This window comes from Talpa europaea, assembly GCF_964194135.1.
Source record: "Talpa europaea genome assembly, chromosome: 9".
Taxonomy (NCBI): Eukaryota; Metazoa; Chordata; class Mammalia; order Eulipotyphla; family Talpidae; genus Talpa; species Talpa europaea.
Window position 1 is genome coordinate 59,862,129 of NC_140076.1, and position 13,542 is coordinate 59,875,670.

The 13,542-nt window shown below is 34.7% G+C and overlaps 1 protein-coding gene across 6 annotated transcripts in view; it reads right to left on the minus strand.

The window, feature by feature from the left end:
- The window catches only part of PATJ (PATJ crumbs cell polarity complex component), a gene marked incomplete at both ends in the record, with an annotated part of 267,283 nt that overhangs the window by 203,529 nt on the left and 50,212 nt on the right, over positions 1 to 13,542 (minus strand). For all 6 annotated transcript variants that reach the window (XM_084244370.1, XM_084244373.1, XM_084244372.1 and 3 more), the window contains one exon: positions 11,209 to 11,340. In XM_084244370.1, the coding sequence (XP_084100496.1) occupies positions 11,209 to 11,340 (132 nt within the window). The remainder of the gene's footprint in view (positions 1 to 11,208; positions 11,341 to 13,542) is intronic.

Consider the following 13,542-nt stretch of genomic DNA (forward strand, 5'->3'; position numbering starts at 1 on the left):
GCTCAAGTAGAAGCCCTATGGAAGTCACTTCTTGAAGACTATTGTTTTCCATTATCCCTACCTGGTCTATTAGATATTTTCCTTGAATATTAGATACATTGCTTGAATGTTTCATCTCTTGAAAATTTTATGTCATGCTGTATTTGTTTACATGTTTACATTTCACTCCTGGTCCAGAACATGGCTGGATATAAGGAAAAAAACAGACATACATACATTTCCTAAAAGTCCCATCATCTTAGTGAAATGGCTGGACATTCTCCAAGCAGACAGTAGCATTTAAGTACAAAGTTTAGGAAAATTACACTGATTAAAATGTGACTATACTTAATACTACCAAACTGTATATTTAAAGATGGTTAAGATGGTATTACTATAAAGATTATGATGGAAAAGAAGACATATAGATATAGGAGTTTAAGGATTACCTTTTAAATTCTATTGAGCATGTGTGATTTTGACTAACAATGCTATTAACCTCTAAAACGTTCATGGTGTCACATTTACATGTTAACAAAAAGTAACATGTTGACCTTATATACTCCCAACACACAGACCTCTGCATCTAAAGAGCTTCAGAGCAATTGGTCCTCACACTTCCTTAATGCACTGAAAAACAGGAGTCATCTCTATGCTGGGAGGTTTTCTAACAATCACTGCTACATCAAGGACACAGGAAACCCTTTCATTTTTTAAGGAAAGATTCTGTAATCCCACCCTACTCCCAGTCCTTGGAACAGTAACAAATACTCCATGATAATGCAGTATAGAGTGCAGAGAATCTAAGTGCCAACTTTTAAACCATACAGGAATAAGACCAAGGATTCCTGCTGGGGAATTTAAGGTAAAGTATATGCAACTTTCCACTCTTGGCAGTAAACAAATCATCACGTTTCCACTGAGCTTTGGCACAGTGGGAGGAATAAAGCAAGGATGTAGAATTCAGGTACAATCTCAAGTAAGTCTTTTGGAATTATAGTAAGAATATCTCCCTGGTAGCCTAGGGGTTAAGTCTCAGTGCTATCAGCACAATGCCCTGAGTTCAATCCCCAGCCAGGGAGCTAACCCACATATGGCGTGGCAGACCTCTTCTGCTTTGCCTCTTAGGAGTGTATTTCAGTAAATCAGCCTGTTCTACTCCCCGCTCTGTCTCAGGTAAATCCTCTCACTCCCATATGTATGGCCTACACCCCAGTTCTTCTACACCCCCAAAAATAAACCTAAAAAAAAAAAAAAAAAAAAAAAAAGTCTCTCTGGGAAGATGACCAGAAATTTTCATCACCTTTCACTTGCACCAAATTATGAAGAATCATTAATGTTTCTGTTCTGAAGATTGTAATTTCACACAACTGGACCACAGACTTGGGAGATAAGTTCTACTACTTTCTAACCGGGTGATCGATCAGTTTTGTATCCAGAAAATAATGATTAGAGGACCTATCTCATGGATTATAGAAATGATTACGTGTGTATATACTGTAAACAATACCTGACACAGTGTAAAGCAGTACATTTTACCATGTGAAATTGTGGTCATGTTTTCCAAGTAAAATGTTAGAATACAAATGATTTTTTATTAAAAGGAATAACATTTGAAAATTTATATAGATATGAAATCAGGGACAAGTTATCAATCTCAGGGTGTTCCTGGGCTGTAATATCTACTGCTTGTCTACAAGGCATGACTCAATTCCCTGGGGCCTCCCTAGATTCTGAGGAACAATCATCACAGTCTTTCAGTCTTCTTCCAACATTACAAAAATCATGATGTATTATACAGAGTTGTTCTCCAGTTCTCTGTTTTTTACTATATGCTTATTTATCCAGCCTCTCAACTCCAAATTGAATTTAAACTCCATGAGGATAGGGAGTCTACTATCTAATTGGTCATTGCTAGATCTTCAGTTTCTGAAACAATGCCTGACATAGAGATGCCCAATTTACAGTTCATAAATGTAAGAATGTTAAAGGAAGCATATCTTTTCATCTTTATAGCTCTGCTAAGAGCCCATATTAAGTGAACATTGTTTTATTAAGGAGAGAATGAATAAAAGTTGTAGCAACACTGCTAAGATTTGGCCTTTCAAAATCTTCATCATTACCACCATCATTTCCCAGTAAATAATAGTAACATACTATTTTATGCTTCACAACTTTATGTGGCAAGGAGTATGTCTATTTACTAGTTCAGTAAAGTGAGATTAAGAAAGACTAACATATTTGTTAGTTCCAGAGTCCTAGAAGGGTATCATAGCCAGAATGCAAATTCTGACTTCTTGACTTGTAAGCTTGTGCCCTTAACACGATGTTCACAGTGATGTATGTTCATAGTGATGCAGATGCTATCTAATTAAAATTAAATATAGAGTGGACAGCTGAATGGGGAACTTGACCTCTAGAAAATGGTGTGTATCAGCTAGTTAATTCCCTTTCATGCATCATTAACATATTAGGCCTTTGGTACCAGTAGAAGGAAGACCACTTATTGGTACCCACCGGGGAGAGCATGGTTTCTCTGGATCACTGCCTAGCTCCAAATGGCACCCACAAAGAGACAGAACAGCATAAACCACCGTGCTTTGGAAAAACAGCACCTCAATACCGGTTTATGGATTTGATTCAATCTTTCTCTCATTCTCTAGAAAGGGTTATGATTTTTATCTGCTACCATGGTTCTCTATGTTAATATCAGAACCAGGGCCTCCCCGGAAGTGCAGCGGTTGAGCGCTGGGTTGCGAAGTTGCCCGCAGCCTCTGTGGCGCTGGTTCGATCCCTGGCTGCTCCCCGGCCACCGGAGGAGGGTCCTGCATGGCGTGCAGACCTCTCCTGCTGCCCACTGCTCCCCTCAGCAGTGTACCTCGGGCCTTCTTCCTGCTCTGCTCCCCACTCTGGCTCTGGTGGATTCTCTCACCCTCCCGCGCTTCTGACTGTACCCAGAGCTTGTATAAATAAATAAATAAATCTTAAAAAAAAAAAATCAGAACCAAGTGAGACCATCCAAAACACACCCACATCTAAACGTAGGGGGAAGACTGGTGATAAAATGCCTCTGGAGATTGCATTTCTTCTTTAGACCCTTTTAAAAACAGACGGTTATTCTTTTGTTAATTACATGGGAGATACAGATGCATAGCCAGACTGATACCCACTAACTTAACAGGAATATCTTAAACATTCCACAGGAGAAATGTAATTACCAGGGATTGCAGTAAATCTGAGCATCTTTATACCTAATTTTTAGCTCTCCGTGGTTGTTTTAGAAACACTAATATTTGTAGTTTGGCCATTTCTAAAATACTCACTAAAAGTAATACAGCAGATATATCATTTCAGAATTCCCTTCTCCTCAGCAGCACCTTTTGGTACGAAGCAGAAATAGTCCCAAAGAAACATTTGTTAAAAAGGAGGACTACCTTACAAGAAAATACCATCCAGCTGACAAGCATTTGCTGCTTGCCGCCTATGTTCTGTCTCCCCCATTAGACACAATGGGATTTGGGGGCCAGATTCATATTCCAGAAGAGCCATGAAATTCCTGCAAAGTTCAACATCAGGCCTGACTTAAGATCTTTGAGGCCTCCTGCAAACTTCATCCCCCTGCAGCTGCCTCACTAAGCAAGCTTTTGATCTGTACTATCTGGATTTCAAGCTGATATACACACAGTCTCTTTGATCTCTTATTAAGTGGCTTCTGGTCTCCTGATGCCTTTAGTCTTGCTGCACTGAGGTTTTTAGAAGTCGGTCATCATCCTGAGCACACTACAAACTCCACACACCAGGAGTGGGCTCCCTTCATTCACCCACTTTGCAGGCTTGAAAAGCAACCTTTAAGTCATGAGAGAATTTCCCCAGTAGCCACAATCAATTTGAAGGATACAAAACTTTCCCATAGCGGGAGAGGGAGCAAATCCTTTGTGAAAAGAAATCTTCAGCCCAGTTGGCACTGGAGCTTACAGTACTTTGATGTTAATAAAAATAAACGTGGATAGGATCAGGAATGGGCCAACAGTAGCCTTTATCAGTTCTTCTAAATTCTATTAACCAAAAGTGACCCTTAACTGCATCTGTGTGGTTTGTTATATTTGCAATATATTTGCAAATTTGTTATATATTGCAGATATATTTGCAAGAATTTGGATACTGTCATTAGTAGCAGATTGATTACATTTTGCTTAGTACCAATATCTTAATCCAACATGGGTGAATCAGACCCCAAGAGTGACTAAAGAAAAAGACAGCAATGAGAAAAAATGATATCAAAATTTAAAAAATGAAGATACTAGTGGTCATTTTATAAAATCCCTCAAGCATGAAGGTAGAACTGTATGATAACATGCAATACATTACTGTCCTCTATAGTGTATATACATTATGTTAAAGTGCTAAATTCTGTACCCATTTCTATAAATTAATCAGCTAACATGCAGGTAAATATATTGGGCTTACACAAGTTATTGGACACTATGTGAGGTAGCACTCACCCCAAATCTCAAAGCATGTGGTAAAAGCAAGCACTTAATTTCCTCCATTTTTAAACTCAGTTTTCTGATAAACAGGATTAAAACTGGTAGAAAAAATAGGAATAGACTTTTTGGCACTAAAATCATAGTCTTAATATAGTTTATGCTCTCTTAGCTTTTAAGGTCAATAAATCACTGTCATTATAAAATTGAAACAAAATTGATAGTTAAATATTGCTATCCCTTAATCTGTCCATACCATGGAAAACCATTAGTAAATTCATGAATGAGGCACCTGCTTATACTTTATTTTCTAGGAGAATTATGTGAATAAAGACATGACTCAACATAAGAAGGCATCAATATTAAGCGATCTAACTGCGTATGAGTCTTACAAGCTGTTACGTTCAAGCAATTTTGTAAGAAAGGTACCACAATATAAAAGAGATATAATCTTTTGAAGAGCAATTCCACTTCAAGGACTTTATTGCAAGACTTATTCCCGCTTTTTTACCAAAGAATATGAAAAAGATATTCACTGCAGTCTCATTTGAAAGCCTCCCTAACTGGGTACATGAGGTCAATTAAATAAATGATTGTACATCAACAACAATAAACTATTTGACATTAAAAAGAATTAGGCTAGTTCTATAAATACTGAAATGGCAGGAGATATAATTGCGGCAAAGAGCAATGTGCTTAAAGAATACACCACACATTCCATTTATGTGTAAAAAAATTAAATGTTCAGCCACAAAAAAAAAAAAGTTACAAAAAACAAGGTTTTTTATCTCAGAGAAGTCAGGCATTGTGGTTAGAGGTAGATTTACTTGTCCTACTCATCTACTTGTGAGTTTTTATGCCATAGGTATTTATTATTTACTTTTAAAACTTTTCTAATATGCTCAGAAAGTCATGCAATAGTACATATGATAGGAAGGCAAATGAAAGGCACATATATAAAATTAACACGGTTTCTTCCTACAACTGATAAGAAAATGTTTTAAAGAGAATTTCATTGAGTAAAATTAGTAGCCAGGCAAAAACTATATATTAAGTTTTTCTCACCATTACTAAGTCATACCATAGCCAAGATTCAGCAATATAGTAATATTATATACTCATTCTATTTGTGTTTCACTACCCATTTCTACTGGTAAGAAAAATTAATCACTTAATTTTCATAGGGAGGGATATTTTTATCACTCTTTTTAATGAGTCATCATTTGTCTTTGGTCTTTCAAGCCAAATTTTAAAGCATTACTAACAGTATTTACATAAGAAATCACCTCTCAATAGATGTTATTATGCTTTCTATTTTTATCTGTCAGAGTCTGAGATAAATCCAAAGTCTTTCAAAAATATCAGCGTTGAGAAAAACTTGAGTCTGTTCATATCACAGAAGGGGAGAGAAAAGAGGAGTGGGATGTGGGAGGGAGGAGAATTATTGGTCAATAAATTTTACCTTTTAAATTATTGAAATCAAGAGTGCCATGAATGGCAATATCATGGCTAATGCTCAAAAATTGGCTAATGCCAAACATTTCCAGTGAATTATAATCATGAGGGTTATTCAAAGTTCAACATAAATCAAAACACCAAAAAATATCCACCTTCCATGTTTAATTTATAAGGTCAATAGAAGGTAAAATCTACAGAGCCCTAAATTTACTTCAAGCTTTTTGTTAGAAATTAAAAATTACAGACTAACAGACTACCTAATAATTGCCTTATTATGAGCATTAACCCACAACAGATTACTTGCACTAATTTAGGATTCTTAAATTTGTAATTATTTTCTTTTGAAGCAATAAACTAGTTCTCACAGAATGCACATGAGCATGCTATATTAATTTTTAATACTTACTAAACTTCCACATAAGCATTAAAAATGAGAATACTATCTAGCAACTTGTCTTTAAAATATTAAATTTTTTACAAGCTAGAAAAACAGAAAGATCTCCTGTAATAAATTTAATACACAGGGACCTCTCCCCCCCATAATAAAATGCACAGAATTACCATCACAAGGAAAGGAGCTCTACTATACTATATAACATAAAGAATAGTGGCTAGAGTAAATTTCAGGAACCAACTGCTTGAGTTCAAATTCTAGTTCTTTCATATACTAGCTGTGTGAACTTCAGCCAGCGATTCACCACTGACAGAAGTTGTGGAGTTATTTAACCTTTCTGTACCTCAGGTTCATTATTTTTTTTTGTAATGAAATTTTATTGGTTTATCATTTGTTGATGAAACTATGTAATTTTAGGAGTATTGTTTCACATCACCACATGTGCACATGCTTCACTCACCTACCACCAAAGCACCTGTGCCAGCACAGTGTCACATCTGCCCATTCTACCCACTTCCTTCCCCCTCCCGTCTGGTAACCACCATATTTTTTACAAAGTCTAAGAGTTATTTTTGTTGTGTTTTCCTATCAGTTTTCTTTGGCCACTTAGAGTCCACAAATGAGTGAAACCATCTAGTAATTGTCTTTGACTTTCCCATATTTCACAAAGCAAATTTAATCATCAGTTTTTCTCATTTCTAAAATAACGATAATAAGAGTATGAATTTTATACGATTCCTGTGATGAATACATAAAGGAATCAGAATAGTGCCACACAAATGTAAATACTCAATAAAGATAGTTATTACTATTGGCTTTGTATTAATATCAGAATTAATGTTAGAATGCATATTAGGAATAGTCCATGGAGAGGATATTCCAAGGAATAAAGACATTATACATTATCACTGGGGAATCAAACCAAAGATAACTAGGGCACAAAATATAAACCACACTTAGCAAGTGGCAAAAAATATACTATAAAATACTTATTAATCCAATTTTACTTAAATTTGAAATGGAACTTAATAACTATTATGTTGCTTAGAAAAAGAGTACATAGTTAAAGCCATAATATTCATGCTTGTAACAAATTATGCACATCACTGTTTTCCATGATCTAATCCTATAAGACATAAAGTTTCAGTGAGCAATGACTTCTAATATGATACACACACCAGCAGGATTTTAACTAGCGACTCCATGGAGTAGTGTGTTGGCATATTTGACACTAACAACTATTCTACCTTTATTCAAATCACACCCAATCATATTTATTGTGGCTTCCCTGTTGCTTTCTCCTTTTCCTTTGCCCCAAACTATTTAAAATGTCTTTCATGAAAATGAATTTCCACACTTTGCTCTTTAGCTGTATAACTGAGCTGGAGAACTCTAATACCCAATTCAGCTCTTTCATTTCATGGATAAAGCCATGCTTTTCTCTGCTTAATTTCTTTTCTCTGTCAATGGTGATCACCTGTCTGGACAGTCACCCAATAGCTCTATGGCCAATTTAAGATCCTTTATCTTCGCACTCATCTTTTGCTAAGGTTCAGCTCAATTTTTAAAAAAAAGTGAATTTCCAATCAATAATCTACAACTGGGTAACACACATATGGTTCATCAATGGTTGGCTGCATTTTAGAAGGCAATTTCACAATTAAATGCAGACTTCACTAAATAAGGACATCTACTTATTAACTTTGCTACTTTCAGTAGATTGTTAACAGTTGATAGATAAAATATCTTGTATTATGGCTCCACCTTTGAGGACAACATCAAAACTTTTTGTGTTTATTTTCTATATTCGATGATTATTAATAATACATTTCAATAATGTAACATTTCCCACTTCTTTATGCAATAATTTAATTCAAACAATCCTTTAATCTAGACATTATTATTCCCATTAAAGGCAAAGAAATTGCATAAACACCAACGAAATATGAAGTACATGTTGTATATAATTTTGTCAGGCTCTTGACAAAGGTATTATTACTACAGAAAAGTCACTAGTGAGAAAAGTGGTTAGTTGAAATTAATATTCCAAAGTAAATTTTCAATCTCTTCAATACTGCTAATGCAATGCAGTATTAGAAGCTCTCCCATTCTAGAAAAACTTTCTCCCTATGGCTAAGAAGCTTTCACAGTACTTCTTATTCCAAACATGCTAAACCTAGGAGTGCAGGAGAGGGTGGGGAGCTGATTGGCCTTATTCAGCAACCTAATAAATCCATACAGGAAGCATCAAATACAATAATAATCAGAAATGTGGCCTTTCATGGCTTTTGTTAAACCTTCACCTGGCCTTGCAAAAAATATTTTTGAACCCTAGAATTTATTACCTAATTACAACAAAGAATGGCATACCCAATTAATTAACTTGCCCAAAACTAAATTTTAAATTGTGTTTATGTGTCATCTAAATGTCATAGTGGGTAACAGTTTCACTCACCACTGATAAATGGTGGAAACATACTGCATACAACCATAAGTGTACTTAAAATTGATTAAGGAAAACAAAGATTGAGTGGGTTTTCTTCCAAGGTTTACATACAGAAGTAAATATACTTTAATGTGAATCAAATTAGCATTTAGGAACTGAGGCATTTTTCTATCAATTCCTTGAGAAGCACAAAACAAAACAAAACAAAACAAAAAGAACACCTAACACTTTCAGTAACATTACTTAATATTATTTGTGGAGAAATAAATTTCAGAATGTGTAATGATGATTGTGAAGAAGTAGCAGAAAACCTAGACTTTTAGAAATAAAAATAAAATTTAAAAAATCTCAAAGACATATTACAATGAATACAGTAAGGAATGCAGTAAGAAAGAGACATTTCACATTTAGAATGGACTACATTGTTTTTAAAAAATATAAAGCTCAGAATTGATAAATAATTTTTTTCCGTTAACTAGGGATTAAACTGCTAAGGATTATCAAGTTTTTCTTTCTATGCTGAAGTTTGTTACTGTTTTAATTTCTGAGGTACTTCTCTGCTTTAGCATGTGCAATATTTAAAATATAAAAATTACAGATGTCGGGCCTCCCCAGTGGCGCAGCGGTTGAGCGTTGGGTTGCGAAGCTGCCCGCGGCCTCTGCGGCGCTGGTTCGATCCCCGGCTGCTCCCCGGCCACCGGAGGAGGGTCCCACATGGCGCGCAGACCTCTCCTGCCGCCCGCTGCTCCCCTCAGCAGTGTATTTCGGTCCCTCTGCCTGCTCTGCTCCCCGCTCTGGCTCCGGTGAATTCTCTCACCCTCCCGCGCTTCTGACAGTACCCAGTGCATGTATAAACAAAACAAATAAATAAATAAAAACATGCCTCTATTAAAAAAAAAAAATCTTTAAAAAAAAAAAATTACAGATGTCATTTAACAGGATAAGAGCATCCATTATGATATAAAAACTATATCAGAACACAAATATATGTGATGACATGATATAATTTAATAATACATAATTTAACACACATATTCTAGAGATAATGGAAATGTGTAAATCACAATGATCAAAACTGTTAACCCCCCCAAAAAATCCCTCAATGTGTTCATTAAGTTCCAGTTAATTTTGGTTAATCTAAACTTAATCATTCTGCAAATATTTATTAACCATCTATCATTTGGTAGGCAACAAGGTCACACTGGGGGAAGAAAAAAAGAAGTGTGCCTATCATTTATCTTATATTCTCTAATAGGAACCAATATATAAATTTAAAGAATCTTACTGTATTGATATTTCTTGATAAAAAATATTTCCCAAATAAATATTATTTGGAATCAAAAATTCTTAATTCAATAACATTCCAAAGAGAAGTTTTAACATCTGAGAAGTTATCTGGCACAGAACTATGCCAGAAAAAAATGAAACAGATACAATAATCTATTTCAATAATCTCAAATCACACTGCCAAAATATAAGATTTAATGTTCTTACATAATGCTCAAAGTATTTTTCTTTTAACATGTACCCAATTGCTTTATATTTTTTAAAAAAATTGATTTTTATATTACTTGGCATTTTATGTGCTTTCATAGAGTACAGTATGTTTTATTAAACCACAATGTATGTAGGCAGCACTACAGTATTAAAATGCACATCTTAAAAGTGAAGAGCTATCTTGCCAACAGTTTTAATTCCCCATGATAATCAGTCTGAAGGTACTATAAACTGGTAAACTAGAAAAAGATATAGTAGTCCTTTTGTGACATTTCACATCCCCCAAAATGCATCAGTAAATTTGCCCCAGTTATTATTGTGGTACATATAAACACACAACTAAATTACGTGTTATATATTAAATATAAAAGGCAAGGTATATTTTTACCAACATTTTAATTTAATTAATTATATAATCTTATTGAGATTAATAAATAAGTGAAATTATAAACACCTTCACATGAAGGGTAAGGAGAGGAGAGTCAGAATTAAGAGCAATGTGTATGGGGTTTCATTTAGGAGAGATGAAAAGGTTCTAAAATTTTCATTTTAGAAAATACTTCTGCATATAGGAAAAATAAGTGAACTGCATGCTTCAATTGGGCAAATTTTATGGCGTGTGAAACATTCCTCAATAAAGCTGGGGACGGGGGAAGCATCCTTATAAAAAAATTGCCATGTTATGGTCTCTAAAGGCATTTATGGGTATAAACAGTATTGTTTCCCTTATTGTCTGATTATATCATCCATCATTTTATTCACTAAGAGATTTATTGATTGTAAAGGTAACAGTGGAAATTATAATACCTCATCATAGACAATAGCATCATAGCAAATCATTCAATTTTGCCTCTAACAATAGGTGCCTTAAACAATTCCTAGTTCGTACAACTTTCATGCAAACTATTCGCACCAAAAAACCCCACAAACTTCTATCTAGGTTCTTTTACCTGGTAATCCAAAATGCTGAATCCCAAGCCTTTATGATCTTTTACTAGTTCAACGATCTTGACTTCAGGAGACCACAGCGCTAATTCCCCATCATCATCATCTTCAGTGTTCACATCTATATTTTGGTCAGTCTGAAATACCAAAAAAGATAAATGATTCAAAACAGTCTTTCCAATTCTGAAAAAAACTAACATATCAGGAATGTCACAGCTTCTTTTCAAACTGGGACTTCTCTTTGACATGCATAACTTTCCTCTTTAATCTTTTTAAAAGGGGCATGCACTGGGGCACGTACACTCTAGTGTACAATTATGAACATTCAAGCACTTAAAAATGCAGATTGTATTTTTTTAATGTAAAGTACCTGCTTCATTCAAAGCATTAACACTGACCTCTTATACTTCAATGAGTTCTGTCATCCCATTAGAAGCATAAAAGGAAAAATATGCAATTTAAGAAAAGATGAAAACATCACACAAAGTCAAAGCTTCTAAGATATTTAAGTAATAGCACCTGAACTCATAATGCAAGAGGCCAACACAGAGAAAGACCAATGCAGGACATAGAAACCATTTCTATTGGTTCCTGGAGGTTTTCAAGAAAAACTTTACAAGAAAAGTATGGTGGGAATAAAAATCCAGTCCTTGGTAATCAGGTCTAAAAACAGGTAAAAATTACTGAGTTGAAATAATGAAAATCTGATTTTGGAGGAAGTAAGTCAGCACACTACCCAGTAGAAAGGTCCTTTTATTATTTTCCCTTATCTCACACTCCCAATGTGCTCTTCCTCCAGGGTCCCCCTCCTTTGAAAGAAAAAAGCCACAATTGTATGGAATTACAGGAAGCTAAATTACAGATTGCCAAGAAGAAGAAGTGCTTCAACTTTCTGTTTTTATTCTATTTCTAGCTCTATATTATTAGTTGCATATGATTTATCTTCCCCAAAGTATTTTGAACTTCTATCTGAAACTCAAATTATCTTCTTTTTCTTTGTAGCCCTAGCAACTATCAAAATGCCTGGCTTCCAGACTAGAATGGAAACTCTGTGAGGGCTACCATAGAGTTTACCATAATTGTCCACTCAACCCTCATTAGTGCTGGCTCATAGTAAGCATTGGCTATGTATCTGTTCAACATATTAATGAATCATCTATCTTTGAGTGGGGTTGAAAACTCCTCTTTAATAAATGTACAGAAAAAATAATTTCAAATAGTAGAATTCTTAAAACTTTAGCTGATCTTAGTAAGTAAAATGAAAGTGCATTATTCCTACAAGCATAATTTTGAATAGCCTGTGTAAGAGAAACCATTTAATATCAGCAGGGTTGTGGGTGTAGAAACCCTATAATGTGGAAGACTAAGGCACCACAGCTAATCAAAAACATCTTTAAAATTAGAGCTGATCCAGATCTCAGACTATCCCCGGAGGACATGGAAAGTCAATAACCAAACCATGCTGAATTGAATCTAAACATGGGAACAAATTTTTGGTTCTTGAATTACAAAACTTGAGATTAGTGAGTACGTTCTGGATCAATAACCTCTATATATATATCAGCCTGATGTGAGGAAATAATATACTTTAAAAAAAAACAACATAACTCCCAATAAAAAGTAAAGTTCCAATGGCTAATACAATATGATTGATGTTTTACTGGGGCATTTAATACCCTCACTGATTAATGAGCATTAGAATTTTGGCTGAGCTGCCTAACTATATAGGCTTTAAGAACCTTAGATGGTATGGGGATAAATGAAAAAAAAGAGACATGAAAAAGGGAGCCAGGATTTTAAGAAACCACTTATTATAAAACCCAAGTTTACAGAAATTTCAAGGCATTCAAGGTATACAAGATATTATACTCCAACCTGAAATATGTCACTTTGATACAATCAATTCAGCATAACTCCTATATTTACAGAATGGAAAGCAATCAACTAATGGGCAGCAAGGTTGACATTTAACATAATTCAAAGCTGTTGTTTACCTATTGTGGTAAAGTATGACAGATGGGAGCATAGAGTCAGCATGCTGGGTTTGTGATTTACACACCCTGTAAGATTAGATTAAAGTCATTTTTGTCAACCTTTAGAGTAAGCCATCAACCACATTTAATTTTAGTAAAGATAGCAAAAAATCACAAAAGTGTGACATTCATGTCCCTTCCTTGAAATATTTTTTACCAAAGATAAGTACTTTTTAAAAATGACTCAATCAATAACTGATAATTTGCTAAGTACCTCTTGTATAGCTAACACAGAATAAAAACACTGAGATGCAAAATAATTTTAAGGTATAGCCTCTGCCCACAGGAGCTGATAGTTTTCTTATA